At 38.3% G+C, this 18,789-nt stretch overlaps 1 protein-coding gene across 9 annotated transcripts in view; it reads right to left on the reverse strand.

Annotated features, from left to right (window-relative positions):
* Positions 1-14,441: 14,441 nt before the first annotated feature.
* Positions 14,442-18,789, reverse strand: part of EMSY (EMSY transcriptional repressor, BRCA2 interacting) — a 109,094-nt gene continuing 104,746 nt past the window's right edge. For all 9 annotated transcript variants that reach the window (XM_066249822.1, XM_066249789.1, XM_066249771.1 and 6 more), the window contains one exon: positions 14,442-16,527. In XM_066249822.1, the coding sequence (XP_066105919.1) occupies positions 16,333-16,527 (195 nt within the window). In that variant the 3' untranslated portion in view covers positions 14,442-16,332. The remainder of the gene's footprint in view (positions 16,528-18,789) is intronic.

Here is an 18,789-nt window from a genome sequence, read left to right on the forward strand (position 1 = left end):
CCAAATCAACGGAGTCAGAACCTGCGTTATATATCATATAAAAGATGCCCTGGCAGTGTGAATGCACACTGAAGCTGGAGGCGCACGGCCTGTCGTCAGGGTCAGGGCCTGCCTCTTTTCCCCCACTCACCCCTCAGATTTCTGAGAGCTCAGCTGCCTCTACCTTAGATTTTGAGCTTCAGGCAGATATGCTCTGGGGAAAAACTGAGCATGAAATACCCTGCTCTTCCTCCTTCAGCAAGGTTCTGTATTCTCATTCCTGAGTTGGAAAATTATAAATATGCTTATAATAATAATCCTGAAGAACTAAGAAATGGTAGAATTCTGCTCAGAAAAGCATGGTAATGAATTTCTGAAATTTACCATCTAAAGTGATTAAAATGAACAACGATATCCTATTGCTTAATTGATCTGCACTGTGGCAATCCGGAAAAGTCGTCAGCGCAAAATGACTCATTCCCTAAGGATTTTAAATAAGACTCTAAAGTCACCCCCTATGGTTTTCCTGCACTTTGAAGTGACAGAACAAATGACAGTAGTGATGGGCACTGTCCCCTAAGTCCAGAATGGCTGATACACAAACATCTCACAACAATAACATCCTCCTTCAAAAATAACCTGCAATAGGATGCTATTTCTGGGAATTGCTTGTGCATTTTAGTTAACAAGCATTTGTGCACCTATACGCAGAGCCCCAGGACCAGGATGGTCTGGGGGAAGGGAGTTGTACAGTCAATCAGCAAACTTGTTGATGCTTCCTCCATAGGAGGTACGGTTCTACAGTTCTAAAAGCATGGATCCAGAGCAAAACTCTCATGGAGCAAAAACTGGGAGCCACGATGAAGATATAGATAAGGCGCTAATGAGGAAAGAGTCTGGGAAAGCATCCCAAAGGTGATTTTGGAAATGAAGGGTGAGAAGGGGGTTTGGTTAATATTCAGGGATAAGTATAAGGCGAACAGCTTGCTCAAGGCCCAGAGACAGAAGGGGCTTGTGAGTGTTCTTCCAGCAGGACAGCAATCTAATGCTGTGGAAGAAAAACTCAAGATAAGTGGCCCTTTGGAGCATATAATGAAATATGGACAATTCCACGGACCATGCCAGAAATGCTTAGTTGGCCTCTGGGTGTGTAACAGCCTCCAGGTAACTGCTCTGAACAGTTCCTAGTCACCCCACACCCAAGCCGTTTCCCACACCATCTTTGGGGGCTCTGCCTGTTTCATTCTAACCCCTTGCCTCTGGAAGATGTCTACTGGTCTTCCAGCTACATCTCTGGGATTGCCTTTTTGTGGGGCTTCCACCCCACCCAAAAACCTGACTCTTCCTCTCCTTACCATTAACAGGTGGTAATACAGCAGAAAGTATGAATTAGAAGAAAAGGAGTTGATATTGGTTTGGGACTTGAGACCGATGTACTTGTAGGAAATCCACTCGATGATGTCCCAGACAGTGGGTTTTGGGTCAGGAAGAGATAGTGATTGAGACTTACAAAGCTGAAGCAAACGTATCCACCACGACTACCTGCTTCAGCCCCTGCACATATTCTCTCCTCTGTTGTAATGGATGAAAACCAGCACTTCTACGAACCCCATGCCCTCCCACTACTCAAGAACAGTGTATCAGCATTCTCCCCGCCTGCATTATAAACTTTCTTCTCTCCACTGGATCAATGCCACTGGGAATCCCATTTCTTTAAATTATAAAAAAGAACAAACCAGAAACATCTTGATTTTACTTGTCCTTCCAGCAACTGCTCCACATCTCTGCTCTTTCTAGCCATTCATGGAATTACCTGTATTCTCTGTCTCTAATTCCTTCCTCACATTCTCCTCTAGCTTTTGTCCTTAACTCCACTGGAACTGCTCTTCCCAAGGTTACCAATGACTTCACTTGGAGAACTCCATAGTTCCCATCTTATTGATTTAGCAGCTTTACTTGTTCCCAAGATACTACAATCTCAAGCTCCAGTTCCATTTCCCGTCCTTCTGGCTACTCGTTCTCAGTATCTCTCCTGGTTCTGCCTCCACTTCCTGACCCTCATGTGCTGGACGGCCCAGGGAGGAGCTGCTGAATCTCTTTTCCTTTTTACCTATCTACTTGACTTCTCCACTTGATGTCTAATAGGAATCTTGAATTTAATTTATCCCAAACTGAGCCCTTGATATCTCTTTCAAAATTAGATTTCCCTACAGTCTTCCCCACCTCAGTTAATGGCCATCGCACTCTTCTGAGTTGCTCAGGACAAAACCTTAGTGTTGAGAGTGATGTCAGCAAACTGCAGTGTAGGCAGCTCTAAGCTCCTATCTTCCCACAGAAACATTGAAAAACAAGCAGAAACTGTCAGAATCAACTTTGTCAGAACTCTGGAACATAGTCAAATGTTTACAGCAATAATCAAATGCTGAATCAAGAAAATGGCAACTCCAAAAGTATAGGATGGTTAATAGGGGTTGGGAGAGATGGGGATGGGAGCTTATTTATAATAGATAAGAGTTTCAGTTTGGGATGATGAAGTTTTTGAGATGGATAGTGGTGATGGTTGCATAACAATATGAATATACACGTCACTAAACTGTACACTTAATATGGTAAATTTTATGTTATGTATATTTTATCACAATAAAAGAAATGAGACATAAAGCTGTAGGAAAGCTCTGTGGCATTTTTTACTAGCTTTTGCCCCATACTCTCCCTCAACTTGGCAGTCTTGAACATGTTAGCCCATGTTACCAGTGTGAGATCCTGTTCCCTGGTTCTGGAAGAAGCATAGCAGACCTTATATGCAAATTATTGTATACATCTGCTCTAACCTGTCTCAGGGCTAATGCAAGGCACTTGTCTCTGTTTTCCCTAAATCAGAATTCACCCAGGCTGGGAAAGCAGCAGACATTGCTTGAAAACATGTTAAGGCTAACAGCCTTCAGACATCTGAGGCAAAAGATTATGGTTAAGACATACAATAGATCAACTAAGGCCTGGGAGAAGAATCCAAGGAGAGAATTTCTTAGGGAAACTGGGGCATTCAAAAGCACTTATATATAAAGAGGAATGTAGAAAGCCACACACATGCTTACGAAAGAACTGAGAAAACCTCAAGTTTTCACTTCAGGTTGGTTCCTAAGCTCAGAGGAAGTCTGGGTAAGTGTTGAAGAAGAGCCACAGCACAAAGCCAATCTACAAAGATGAGATGTGTTTGTTTATTCATTTGTTTGCTTAACTTGTGGGGTTCAAGAAAATCTCTGTCAAAACACTAAACACATGCTGAGGAACAAAGACTTCAATGACCACACATGAAAAGAAATGTAGTCTCTGGAAAAAACAGTCAAGAGAAGTCACTAGACAAATGAACTACTACAGCCTTTAACAATCAAAAAAAACAAAAACAAATCAAACCAACCAAACCAAACAAAACCCCAGCAAATCCTGAGGGAAAGAGAAAACCTAATTTCTAGAGTTACCACATCATAATATTAAAATGTTTCACTTTTCAACAACAGGAAAAAAAAAATCACAAATATACAAATAAACAAGAATATATGGCCCATTCAAAGAAAAAAAGTAGCTGAAACAGTCCCCAAGAAAACCCAGACATTAAACTTATTACTCAAAGATTTTAAAGTAACTCTTAAATAAGCATAAAGAGCTAAAAGATAACATGGATTTAAAAAAAACGACAGGAATAAGAAAAGTAATGTATGAACAAAATGAGAATATTTAAAAGAGATAAATTATAAAAAGGAACAAAATGGCTAGTCTGAAGATGCAAAGTACAATTACTGAAATAAAAACTTCATGAAAAACAGTATGGTTTCTCTCATATATATATATATATATATATATATATATATATATATATATATATATATATATATATATGAGATCAGTACCTCAAAGAGATATCTGTACTCCCAAGCTCAATATTAATAATAGCTAAGATATGAAACAATCTAAATGTCAACAGATGAATGGATAAAGAAAATGACATACAGACACACACACAGAAATTATTCAGCCTTTTAAAAAAAGAAAATCCTGTCATTTACAACAACATAGATGAAGGACATCATGAGAAGTAAAATAAGCTAGATACAGAAAGACAGATACTGCATGATATCACTTAAAAGTGGAATCTAAAAATGTCAAACTCATACAAGCAGAGAATAAAATGGTGATTGCCAGGGGCTGGGAAAATGGGAAATATTGGTAAGTAAAAATTTTAAAACCCTCAAGAGGGGTTCAACAAAAATATGAACACAGAAGACAGAATCAGTGATCTTGAGATAGAACAACAGAAATAATCCACTCCAAGAAGCAGGGAAGAAAACTCAGAAAAGTGAACAGAGCCTATGGGACTTGCAGGACACCATCCAAAGAAATATATTCATTTTGGGAGTCCCAGGAGGAAAAGAGAAAAAAAGGGGTCAGAAAAAAATATTTGAACAATAACTGAAAAGTTCTCAAGTTTGATGAAAGACATGAATCTACACATTCAAGATGTTCAAAGGAAGTCTAATTACATTAAATGTAAATGGATTAAACTCTTCCATAAAAATGTAGAGATTGGAAAATTGAATTAAAAAATAAAAGATCCAATATGCTACCCATGAGACTTATTTTAGATCTAAAGATACAAACAGGTTGCAAGTGAAAATATGGAGAAATATATGCTATACAAATGGTAACCAAAAGAGAATTGAGGCGACACAATTAGTATCAGACAAAATAGACTTTAAGTTAAAATTTTTTACTGGATCCCTGGCCGGATAACTTGGTTGGTTAGAGCATTGTCCCAAAGCACAGAGGTTGTTTCCAATTCAATCCCCAGTCAGAGCATATATAGGAACAGATCAATGTTCCTGTCTCTCTCTTTCTTTCTCCTTTCCTCTCTCTCTAAACTCAATAAATAAAAATTTTAAGAAAATGTTACTGGAGACAAAGGACAATAAATAAAGGAGTTGAGTCATCAAGAATATGTAACAATTATAAACATATATGCACCAGTGCCCTCAAAATATCTGAGGCAAATATTAATAGAATTGAAGGAAGAAATAGGGAGTTCCACAATAATGGAGACTTGTGGAAACTTCAGTATATCACTTTCAATTATGGACAGAATATTCACATAGAATAAAAATAGAAATCAATAATAGAAGTAAAACTGGAAAATTCAAAAATATGTAAAATTAAACAACATGCCTTTAACCAAAAATTGAAGAAATCGTAAGAGAAGCTAGAAAATCCTTTGAATGCCTAATTAGGAAAGAAAGATCTCAAATCGACAATTTTATGTTTTAAGGAACTAGTAGAAAAACTAAACCCAAAGCTAGCAAAAGGAAGAAAATAACAAAGAACAGAATGGAGATAAATTAAATAAAAAGAAAAAAAATAGAGAGTGTCAATGAAACAAAAAATCAGTTCTTGGAAAAGATCAATAAAACTGACAACCTTTTAGTGACTGACAAAGAAAATAAAAGACACAAATAACTGAAATCAGAAACGAAAGCAGGGACATGACTGCTTCCTTACAGAAATAAAATTATAAGAATACTAAGCACAATTATACACCAACATATCAGATGTAGGAGACTAAAGGGACAAATTCCTAGAAACACACATATTTAAACTGGCTTAAAAAGAAATAGTAAATCTCAACAGAATAACAAGAAAAAAGCTGAATAACTAATCATAAACCACCCAACAAAGAAAATTCCAACCAAACATTTAAAGAATTAACACCAGATATGGGGGAGGGGATGGAGAGAAAGTAGTAAAGAGGGACAAATATACAGTGACAGAAAATGATTTGACTTTGAGAAATGGGTACACAACACAATCAACAGTTCAAATGCTGTAGAAATGTTTACCTAAAACCTATGTACTCTTATTAATCAATGTCACCCCTTTAAATGTAATTTTTAAAATAAAAAATTTTTAAAAAGGAATTAACACTAATCCTTCACAAAGTCTTCCAAAAAATGAGAACACCTCCTAACTCATTTTATGAGGCCAGAATTAACCTGATACCAAAGCCAGCTGACGACATAAAAAGAAAATTACAGACCAACATTCTTCATGAATATAAATATGAGAATGCTCAACAGAATACTAGAAAATTGAATCTAACAGCATATTAAAAAGATTACATACCAAAACCAAGTAGGATTTATAACAGGAATGTAAGAATAGTTCAACGTAAGAAAATCCACTTACACATTATTAGAATGAAGGGGGGAAACCCCAATGATCTTCTCAATTGATGCATAAAAAGCATTTCATAAAATTCAACACTTTTTCATAATGAAAACATTTAGAAAACTAGAAATAGCTTCCAGTTCTCTCTCTGACCTTCTGTTCTACTGCTCCCTCTCTCCCCATTCACTCTGATCCTATCTCATTCTCCTTACTGTTCTTTGAACACTCCAGATACACGTCTGAGGGCCTTTGTACTTGCTGTTCTCTCCACCTCAAACACTCTTCCTAGAGACATCAGCCTGGCTGATTCCCTCACTTCCTTCAGGTTTTTTTCTAGTCACCTTCATGCAAGTACTTCCCTGTCTATTCTATCTAAAATTTTACATCTATAGACCCTGTCATTTCATTTTCTCCTGTATTTTTTTTCTCATTACCACTAAGATAACTGTATTTTTAAATTTATACTTATAGCACATTTAGGATGTAAACTATATAGGGCAGCCTCTCCCCAACCCCCACTATTTTGTTTACTGCTATATCACTAGTGGCTAGAACAGTTCCTGGGACATAACTACTCAACAAAGATATATGTATTCAATGATTTAACCCTTATATAGGCGGAGGTTGAGGCCATAGTATAAATAATAGCCTCAGGAAGACTGCACAGAGTGAGACGTAGGTTAAGCACAAACCCTGATGAACTCTACCATGTAAAGCAGGGGTTGGGAACCTTTTTGGCTGAGAGAGCCATGAATGCCACATATTTTAAAATGTAATTCCGTGAGAGCCATACAATATGTTTAACACTAAATACAAGTAAATGTGTATATTTTATGTAAGACCAACACTTTTAAAGTACAATAAGTCTCTGAATTCTTTTTAATAACATTGTTATGCTGTTGCTAACCAATGAATAAAGTACTTCTTACCAATAATGTGACTTATGGTGCTGCATGGTTTTGCTGATGGCTTTGTAGTCTGGTTGATACATGGTGAGGTTAAGCTTCATGCAGGCATTGAGACTTTCATTCGTTAAACGTGATTGTAGGTTGGTCTTAACATTTTTTAGATGTGAGAAAGACTGCTCACATGCATACGTAGAGCCAAACATCGTCAGTACAGCAATACTCACACGCTGCAGTGTGTGGTATGTGACGGGAAGCATGTTCCAAGTTTTGACAATCAGCTGGTCCGCAGGTTGAAGTTTTTTCATTTCTCCCCACCTGTGTTTGCTAGCCAACTCTGCTTGCTGACATGCAAGTGTTTCCAAATCTTCATTCAGTGACTTGAACTTATTCACCCACATGTCTGAGGCCTTCAGGTCAGCAGCTTGTAGCTCAAAATCTCTGACGGAGACACCGGGGATGTAACTCAGGTCGGCACTGTCCACTGCACACTCGTGTGGATGGGTGATGAACTTAAAAAGATGAGTGTGCTCATGAAATTCTCCAAAGCACGCTTTGAATGACTGTAGATTAGATGTGAAGCCCTCTGGCTGCTGGAGATCAAGATGTTGAGCAGGGTCACTTGCTGTGCATGCATCTTTAAACTCTCCCAGTTTTTCAAAGTGTAGTAAACAACCTGTTTCAATGTCGGCAATGAAGAGTTCCAGCTTGTTTTCAAATGCAAACACTGCTTGTTGAAGGGATAAGACTGTATTTCCAACGCCTTGCATTTTCACATTGCGCTGGTTCAGATGTTCAGTCATGTCCACAGATAGTAGAATTTCAGGAGCCACTCAGTGTTAGCTAACTCAAGCAAACATTTTTCATTTCAAGAAAAGTCTGGATTTCGCTCAGACAAGCCGCGAAACAGCTGAGCACCTTCTCTCTTGACAACCAACGCACATTGCTGTGCAGAAGCAGACCAGGATAATTATTCCCAACTTCATCCAGCAGTGTTTTAAACTGGCGATCATTTAAAGCTCGGGCAACAATAAAGTTGACCACCCGAATGACCAGTGACATCACCTCACCAAGGTGCTCGCCACACATCTGAGCACAAAGCGCCTCCTGATGTAGGATGCAGTGAAAACTTAGGATGGGTCTCTTTTTATGTTCAAAAAGAAGCACTACGAATCCTCTGTTTTTCCCCACCGTGCACGGAGCATCAGTACACACTGAAATAAATTTATCCATCAGATTTTTTTCTTTAGTGAACTCAGTGAAAGCCTTGAATAAATCCTCCTCTCTTGTTGTTTTTTTCATAGGCAAAACAGCAAGACTTTCCTCATGTAGCGTGTCACCGACAGCATACCTTGCAATCATGCTTAACTGGGATAAATGGCTTACATCTGTTGACTCATCCAAAGCGAGAGAAAAGAATGGTGCTGCATTTATGTCCTTCACCTGTGTTGCCTCAATTTGATTTGCCATCATGATGGTACAATCATGAACAGTTCTTGCTAACAGAGGCATGTCTTTTATTCGTTTGATTATCTTGTCTTTATCCGAAAAGTCGTCAAAAAGTTCATTGGCAACATCAAGCATGAATGTTTTGGCATACTTCCCATTTGTGAATGGCTTTCCATTTCTCACAATTGCTAAAGCACCAGCAAAGCTAGCCAAATTCCAGTCACCTCGTTGGGTCCAAACACGGAGTTGCTGCTGACTAGCTTGCACTCTGCACAGTAGCTCTTGACATGCTTTCTTCCTGCTGTCCCCCGCTGGATATTTCGATGCAAATGTAGTATGGCGTGTGTTGAAGTGCTGCTTTATATTTGACCGTTTCATCGATGCAATTTTATCATTGCATATTAGACACACTGCAGAACCTGCTCTCTCACCAAGGTGAATTCCTCTGTCCATTCCAACTGAAAAGTACAATACTCCTCATCTTTACTTCTTTTAGCCGTCTTCTTCATCAAAAAGGTTTCTGCAATTAGCTAGCTGACTACTTGATTAAAAAGGAGCAAAGTTTGCTTCCTGACCTCACAACCCGTGTACGTTATGCATTATCCAATAAAAATTTGGTGTTGTCCCGGAGGACAGCTGTGATTGGCTCCAGCCACCCACAACCATGAATACGAGCGGTAGGAAATGAATGGATTGTAATACATGAGAATGTTTTATATTTTTAACGTTATTTTTTTAATTAAAGATTTGTCTGCAAGCCAGATGCAGCCATCAAAAGAGCCACATCTGGCTCGTGAGCCATAGGTTCCTGACCCCTAAATTAGAGAAAAAGCAAATAGCACCAAATAGAATGTTGACTGAATATAAAAGTGAGTCCTACCAAGATTACCAAGGCTCTCACTAAATTCTAACAAACTTAAACATTAAGCCTTGTGATTAAAGGTCATAAGAGAAAAATAATAGAAAAAGCTCAGCACCTCACTTTAGGCTGAAATAATTTTTCACAATAACTCTCTAGCATTGTTGCATTTCAAGGACTCACTGAGAGGTACATTGTGGGGAATTACAAAGGAACCCTTACATTGTGAGATGGTGCACACCTGGAATTCCTATCAAGTGTTACACAAGAAATTGGGTGACTTAAAAAATAAATGTGAATCCCTGCTTACAAAGGGAACTGTTAGGCAATACAAACAATTCGCAGTCGGTAATTAATGGTAAGTGGTACATGTTTCTCCCCATGCTAGAGGAACCTAACAGTGGGGAGGGATGAGTCCTGGTTGAAAAGATCTTTTTAGTCTTGGTGAAGGGGGAATTCAAACTGGGCCTTGAGGAATAAAATGTTCAAATACAGATCAAGAAATGTGTGTGTGCTGGGGGAGATAGCCAGTAGGTCAGAATAGTGAAGTGGGTTTTGAGTCTAGAACCATAAACTGAAGCTTTGGCTGAGACCCCTGTATGCCAGATTCACGGTACAGTGTTGGGGAAACCACAGAGGATGTTTGAGAAAAGGATGAGTTGAGACTGGCACCAAAAACTGAAATATCAACTATATTTTTCTGTTCTAATGGACCAGCATAACTCTTAAGTAATTTGTAAATGTAATAATTCATTTTGCCAACTCCAATAGCTAGAACTTTTCAATGACTTCTCATTGTTCTTAAAAATGCCAAACCATTATCATAACCCACAGGATATTTATAGTTCAGTCTGTGCTTTCTGCTCCCACCACACTGGATGCCCTTGCTCTCCAAGCTGCTGCCACACTGGCCTAAACAAAGTTCCCCTCCTACCACAGGGCTTTTGCACCTGCTGTCCATCTGCCTGGAAAGCTGTCCCCGCTCTCCTCTCTGCCTAGTTAAATCTTCTTCCATCAGATCACAGAGTAAGCATTCCATCCTGAGGGAAGCTCTCTACCCACCCACCCCCTCCCATTTTCATGCTGTAATGGCACTGCCTATTTCTCCAGCACAGCACTCAGTGTATCCAGTAATACACTTAGTTGTGATCTTAGATTAACATATCGTCTTTATTGGGCTGAAGCTCCACTAGGGTAGGGGCTTTTGCCCCTGGATGACAATTATATCCCCAATGTTTGCACATGGAAAGTACCCAATAACTAGTTGTTAGAAGAGAAAGAAGTCAAGATGCCCGAAAGAACCATTCAAGGTGGGGGTGTGGGAGATTATCTATCACTTTTTTTAAAAATGGGAATTAGATAAAAATTAGATAAATTTGATAAAATTCTTTCCATCTTCTGTTGTTTTAAGCCTCTTAGAGCTTGTCTAACTTCACATGGCTTGTCAGGATTCAAATCCAGGCTAGCCCTGGCCAGGTAGCTCAGTTGGTTACAGCATCATCCCAATAAGCCAAGATTGTAGTTTGATCCCGTCAGGGCACATGCAAGAATCAACCAATGATGGCATGAATGAGTAAAACAACATATCAATGTCTCTCTCTCAAATCAATCAATAAATTAAAAATTAAAAAAAGAAACAGGCTTGTCTGATTTAAAAATAAAAACAAGCAAGTATGAATTTTCAGTTATAGTGTGCATATGTGAGCAAGATGGAAGAACGGTGAGCGAGCCTTCTCATAAGCACAAATCTGATCCTATTGTGTTTCTTCTTTTTTCAATGTAGGTCATCAAGCCTTGCTTACTTAAAGGCTTATACACCTACAAGCAGACACAGCAGACTGTTTTTTTCATGGTCCTTTCTTGGAAAGGTCTTGCTTATATGGTGCTTTTTCACTCTACTTCCTCTTATCTGGGATTTGTGACACATATTTGAACTCAAAAAACAAAATTGAATTTAGCACCTGTGTGAAATCACCCAAAGCTGGCAAAGAACTGATGTTATACACTGAAGACAAGTTCCTCTACCCTTCCAAAGGCCAGTCCTGTTTGGTAGGACACACTCCTCTACAGAAAGTAGCAATTTGTGGCTCAGCATGATGCCTATTAATCTGTAAGTTTTGGTCATCATTTGTCTCCGACAAATGATTTTCTACTTATTTAGTGGGAGTGATATAAATATCACACTTTAAAAACAGAGCACCTACCTAACTCTGCTGGCTATTCACATGCTTCATTTCATTTAGTTTTCACAATAATCTTGTGGGGTCAGAAACACATGGAATTATGGGTAATTTGAATTGTTCAAGGTCACATGAGCAATAAGGAGGAGCCTGGAACTCAAATCCAGACCACCTAATCACTATTTCCTTTGTACTGTCTCCCATCCAGCAGCTTTGAGAAAACCACCTCACAAAAAAATGTATTTAAGTCTTCTCAACTATAAGCAATTTGTTACATTAGAGAAGAATAACTAAAACCTAAGATCTTAAGGATGTCAAATTAATTACCAGAGAGCAGCTTTTTTCTTAGAGTTACAATATTGTATTTTCTGTGCTTCAAAAGTTCCCAATTTCAATAACAAAATGGAAAATAATTCAACTGAAAACTGGGCAAAGGACCAGAACAGACATTTCTCCAAAGATACATGAATGGCCAATAAGCAAATGAAAAGATGCTCAATATTAAGCATCAGGGAAATGTAAATCAGAACCACAATGAGGTAACACTTCACACAGTAGGATGAACATAAGTAAAAAGACAACAGTATGTGTTGGCAAGGACTTAAGAGAAATTAGAACTATTTTACACTGCTGGTAAGTGTAAAATATGTAGACACTGTGGAAAACAATTAGACAGTTACTCAAATTGTTAAACATAGCTACCATTTGGCCCTGGCCGGTTGGCTCAGTGGTAGAGCGTCGGCCTGGTGTGCAGGAGTCCCGGGTTTGATTTCTGGCCAGGGCACACAGGAAAAGCGCCCATCTGCTTCTCCACCCTTCCCCTCTCCTTCCTTTCTGTCTCTCTCTTCCCCTCCCGCAGCCGATGCTCCATTGGAGCAAAAGATGGCCGGGGCGCTGGGGATGGCTCCTTGGCCTCTGCCCCAGGAGCTAGAGTGGCTCTGGTTGCAACAGAGCGACAGACTCCCGCATTGCCCCCTGGTGGGCGTGCCGGGTGGATCCCAGTCGGGCGCATGCGGGAGTCTGTCTGCCTCCTGGTTTCCAGCTTCAGAAAAATACAAAACAACAACAATAAAAAAACATAGCTACCATTTGACCCTGCAATTGCACTCCTAGCTATTTACCCAAGAGAACTGAAAACATAGGTAAAACCTGTACACAAATTTTCATAGCAGCATTATTCATAATAGCCCAAAATTGGAAAAAACCCAAATGTCCATCAACTGATGAATGGATAAAATGGATAAATATGTCACACACACACTCTATCTATCATCTATCTATCTATCTATCTATCTATCTATCTATCTATCTATCTATCTATCTATCTATCATCTCTCCATGCAATTGAGCCATAAAAAGGGCTGGAGGCCCTGGCCAGTTGGCTCAGTGGTAGAGCATCAGCCCAGGGTGTGGAAGTCCCAGATTTGATTTCTGGCCAGGGCACACAGGAAAAGCGCCCATCTGCTTCTCCACCCTTCCCCTCTCCTTCCTTTCTGTCTCTCTCTTCCCCTCCCACAGCCAAGGCTCCATTGGAGCAAAAATGGCCAGGGCGCTGGGGATGGCTCTGTGGCCTCTGCCTCAGGCGCTAGAGTGGCTCTGGTCGCAGCATGGTGATGCCCAGGATGGGCAGAGCATCGCCCCCTGGTGGGCAGAGCATCGCCCCCTGGTGGGCGTGCCGGGTGGATCCCGGTCGGGCACATGCGGGAGTCTGTCTGACTGTCTCTCCCTGTTTCCAGCTTCAGAAAAATGCAAAAGAAAATGCAAAAAAAAAAAAAAAAAAAAAAAAAAAAAAAGAAAGAAAGAAAATACTATGCTAAATGAAAGAAGTCAGTTACAAAAGACCACATATTGTGTGATTCCACTTACATGAAATGTCCAAAATAGGCCAAATCCAGAGACAAAAAGTAGTTTAATGGTTGCCTAGAGTTGGGGTGGTGGTAAGAGTTTTAGGAGTGACGGTTAAGGGTACAAAGTTTCTTCTGGGGATTATACAAATGTTCTAAAATTGATTGTAATGATGGTTGCTCAACTCTGTACTTAATATTATGTAAAGCCACTGAACTGCACACTTTAAATAAGGGTATATTGTATATAGCAAGTGAATTAATCTCAATAAAGCTATTTTTTTAAAGTTCTCTAAGTTCACCATAAATTGCATTTATAATATGAAATATTTATCAAAGTTTACTTTAAACCAAATGTATTTTTCTTATTACTACCTATAACAGTTATTAGGATTCTAATTATTTTGCATCATTATCTCTAAGTATCTTTCACAAGGATGACTTAAAATTACACTGACTTCATGGACTTAAACATGAGATTACTAATGCTAAGATTAAGTAAAAGGATGCATGAAGATCCACATGTCATCACCATCTGCTTACTGAAGAACCCAAAGAGTCATTCATTCTAGTTTCCTTCTTCCTTTAGCCCTCACATCCATATCATTAGCAGGGAGTCTTGTCTGTAAACTCCGTAAGGATAGAATTTTCTGTTTATTCACTATCGTAACCCTGGTGTTTAGAATAGCACCTGGCACATATTAGATACTTAATTAATATCTGTTGAATAAAAGAATTCATGCTGTCCTCAAAATCAACACTTTAACAGAAATATATTTAAATCCCTCATTTGATAATTTGTTAATAGTATATTCACTAATATTTTAAAATGTAGACTATGGCTACGTGGCTCAGTGGATAAAGCATCGACCTGGCACACCAGAGGTGACGGGTTTGACCCCGGTCAGGGCATGTGTGAGTAGCACAATAAGCACATAACTAGGTGAAGCAACAAGTTAATGATTCTCCTCTCTCACCCTCCCCCCCACCCCAAATCAATGGAAAAAAAAGCTTTTTTAAAAATGTAGACTATGTAAGTTTTATTTACTGTTCTGGTTGCTAAAACGTATTAAGGTTAAATTCTCAAAGGGACAGAGGTATGCTGTGCTGCCAGGATATATAGAAGTAGAATGTAATGATTTTATTCAACTTTGCTCTTCTTACCTGATCCACAAATATTTAAAAGATATTTTATTTTATAAAAAACTTACATCTGTAAGTAATGAACTGACCATAACAGAGGGCTTAACCTGGAATACAGGATAGGCTGAGGGGCCCATGAATCCCTAAAATTGTATGCAAAATCTAACATGTATATTGGCATGTGTATCTTTTTGGTGAGAGAGTTCACTGTATGTATAATCAGATTTTCAAAGAAGTCTATGATCAGAGAGGTTAAAAATTTTACTTAACTATAAAGTCACAAAGTCTTTAAACATGAATTTGTACAATAAAATAATATCCAACAGCTCCATCTATGGGTGAGTCATTATCACCTAACAGAAATAATGACAACTACAGAGATCAGTGCATCTTACGAATGCTTGTGTTTAAATCTTCAGTGTCACTCTAGTGGGAATTTATTAACTATAGTATCACAGTTTTTCTTTCCAGATATAGATGCAAAAATTAGGAGACTGTCGATGAATTCTACTTACAGTACTTCAGCACCAAAAAACTGGGCAGTTATGCTGATATATGTATGTACAGTTCAACATTTGTCAGTCTTAAAATGCTTATTTAAAGTGAAATCCATATAAAACCGTTAAAAACTTTCTATTTACATTTTTTAAAAAATGAAAAGTATAGGTTCCTTTGCCATAACGTGTCAAAACTGCCTCTTACCCTCCCACCCTCATACCCCTCACACTACTTGTGACAGATAATAATCACAAGACCCAAACATATTGCTTAAACAAACTGTGTCCTAAAAAGGTAGAATGCTTAAAAACATTACATTTAAAACTGTAAATGAACTTTTTATACATTTCCAAGGGGGTTAAACAAAAGTACATAAAATATTTTTCAAAGTCTCAGTCCAACATGAATGTGCAATTTCAATGTAAAGATAGCATCATATGAATAATTTGTTTTCCTGAACAGAAAATGTTTCTTTTTCCTGCTTCACAATCAAACATTTTTTCCTAAGTTTTCTTAAAAAGGGGAGAGGGGAGGTGGACAGGTAGACAATCCTGGTTTACAGGAAATTTGTCGGAAGGAATATAGTCTGCTTTGAAGTGTTTACATTTAAATAAATAGAAGGCAAGTGTGGGCCTAGAGCACAAAGGAACAATAACACAATAAATTAGCACACAACTGGTGAGAATGTACAAGCCACCCCAAAAGCACTTCCCATTGGTGAGGGATCTGATTTTTACCATCCAAGGATTTGTTAATGCCAGTATTTTTCTAGTTATTTTAGATAACTATGATCTGAGCAAATGACAAGTGTTAACCAATCCAACACTTCCAGGGATTTGCAAAAACATACAAGATTAAAAAATCCTGTTCCTGAAACACTGTTTCAAAGTACAAACTATTCACATTCTCCCTTCTCCATGGTGTTTTGCTCAGCAGAAACCAGCTGAGGAACATTCACAGAAAAAGTCTCTTTCCACTGCAAGACACTTTCCATCAGCCACAGTGCAACAGAGGAAGAATATTCGGTCTATGCCACTGCAGATGTGCATCTTTTTCTTTTTTTTTCTTTAAGTACATTCCCCTGTGAGTTTTACCTTGTTTTAAAATGCTGCTCCTGCAGCAATTCCTGTTGACACACTGTGGCTGCAGGGTCCACAGCCTAAGTCTGGGCAAAGTGCTCTCTTTAGACATCAAAATACAAGAGTTTCTCTGGACACTTGGTAATGAAGTAGATTTTAAAGTGCACTCCTGTGTCCAAAACACTAGGATCGTTCAGCAGAACTCTGAGAGGGGCTGGGCTCAGTTCCATCCTCTGTGCTACTGTCTATGTCCTGCTCCATTCCTGTTTCATCGTCATCCAACTGTTGACTGGTGAAGTTGTTTAGCTCAAGGAGCCCGCTGGGCTCTACCACCACATTGGAACTGGAGTGACAAGGAATAGCATACTGGGGAATGGCCTGGAAGAGAAGACAGGAGAGAAGCTTTATGGTAAGAAAAGATAACAGAAAGATTTCTCCAACAACACTAAAGAAGGAAAAAGAAATCTGGCATTTATTGGACTACTACACACAAGGCACTGTGCTAGGTACTTTCACATATGACAATTCTACTAAATCTCCATAGTAACACTATAAGAACATTATTCTCATTTTACAAATGAGGAAATTTAGAGGATCAGTGACTTAATCAAGGTCACACAGTTGGTCAGTGCTAATGTCAGGATTCAAATCCAAGCCCTATAAAATTCAAAGTTATCTTTCTACATCTTGATGGCTCCTCTTCTAATAAAGGCTAAAGTCTGTGCCTAATTTAAGAGATAGACTTGGAAGGACATTATCATGTGATCACTAACAACATTTTAAAATGTAAATATAGTCAGATTTTTTTGTTTGTCTCCCCCACCTCTGTTTCATATAGCAAATAATTGTGAAAAAGACTCAAGAGTCAGGAGACCAACATTTCTGTTCAGCTCTGGCTTTAATTTGTGGACTTCTGAAAAAGTCACTTCCTTGAGTTTTAGACTGATCTTGTATAAGATAATTGGAGAAGATATTCTCTAAAGATCCTTACAGTTCTAAAATTCTATGAATGTCAAATATATAGACTTTTTCTTCAACTTGTTTACTACTCTATCCTCAGCACCTAGCATAGTGCCTGGAACATGGAGGTTAAATCATACATGTGGAATGAATGAACAAATGAATGAAATACATATTATCTCTGTCTACCAAGAACAATGCTTTTCATTCAAAGCTTTTAACATCAAATCACTTCTGCAGACTTCTTCCACTCATCCCCATAGATATTTACTGAATCAGCAAAATCGACATTTCAGGTCAAAGCTAAGTATAACTAATAAGATCTAAAAATGTTCTAACAATGTATTGATGACTATTAAAACAGGAAATATATTTATTATTACTCTCTATCAGACACCTGACCAGCTGCTTTATATATATATTTTCTTCACCTAATCCTCAAAATAACTCTGTGAGGCAAATGTTATCGTTTCCATTTCATAGATAACGAAACTGAGGTACAGAGGTTAACTCTTACTCAAGCCCAAAATGCTGGAAGGAGTACAGGTGTGATTCAAATCTAGGTTTTCTGTTTCCAAAAGGTTAATTCTTAATTATTATCCTGTCCTTCCCTGTAACATAGCAACCTAGCACATGGTAAAAGCTGAGCATTCTGTAGAGAAACTATTAATTAGCTATTATCCATGATGCACAAAACAAGTTGGATTTTCACCTCTGTTCATAAAGTCCAGAAAATAATTTCCAATTACTGTATTTTTTGCTCCATAAGACACACTCCCCACCCCACCCCCAAATGAAGGGGGAAATGCCTATGCATCTTATGGAGCGAAAAATATGTTATTTTATTAAATATTTTAACACACCATTTGGTTCAGAATATTTTTTTTCTTATTTTTCTCCTTAAAACCCTAGATATGTCTTATGATCAGGTGTGTCTTATGGAGCGAAAAATATGGTAAGCTATCCAAAATTATTTTCAATTTAGTGAGTATACTATTTTAAACTCCCAGGAGCCACAGTAAATTTGAGTAAAAACAGTAATAGCTACCATTTATTGGGCAATAACTATAAGTCAGGTACTGTGCTAAGTGCTTCATCTGAATTGCACATCTGAATTTACATCCATCACGTAAAGTAGGCATCCTTACTCCCATTTCACTGATGAGGAGACTAAGATACATGAGGTACTTTAAGTAGCCTTGCTCAAAGTCACACAGTGAACAGAACTATACCCTGCCTTTTCAGAGGGGGAAAAAATCTCTTTGTCAAAGATTATTTAATTCACTAACATTTGTTTTAACAGGGAGAAACAAATTATTTAAATAATTCAATGGCCAGTTCTATTTGTCTTTAAGCATTTCCCCCATACTTATTTATATCATATTTGGGTTAATATTGGTTAATTTGCATTCTCCCATACCTTGGTATCATGGAAAAGGGAAAGTTTACCACAGGAACTTCCAAGTATGAATCTATGGTAAATCCTAGACTATCCAGATCACATAAATTCAAAAATTCTCAATTAACTAAAATATACTGTATGACTGGTGGTGGCACAAGGGATAGAGTGTTGACCTGGGATACTGAAGACCCAGGTTCAAAACCCCAAGGTCACTGGCTTGAGCACAGTCTCATCTGGCTTGAGTGTGGGTCACTGGTTGATCCTAGATATGATCCCAT

The sequence above is a fragment of the Saccopteryx bilineata genome, chromosome 1, assembly GCF_036850765.1.
Source record: "Saccopteryx bilineata isolate mSacBil1 chromosome 1, mSacBil1_pri_phased_curated, whole genome shotgun sequence".
In the NCBI taxonomy this organism is placed as follows: domain Eukaryota; kingdom Metazoa; phylum Chordata; class Mammalia; order Chiroptera; family Emballonuridae; genus Saccopteryx; species Saccopteryx bilineata.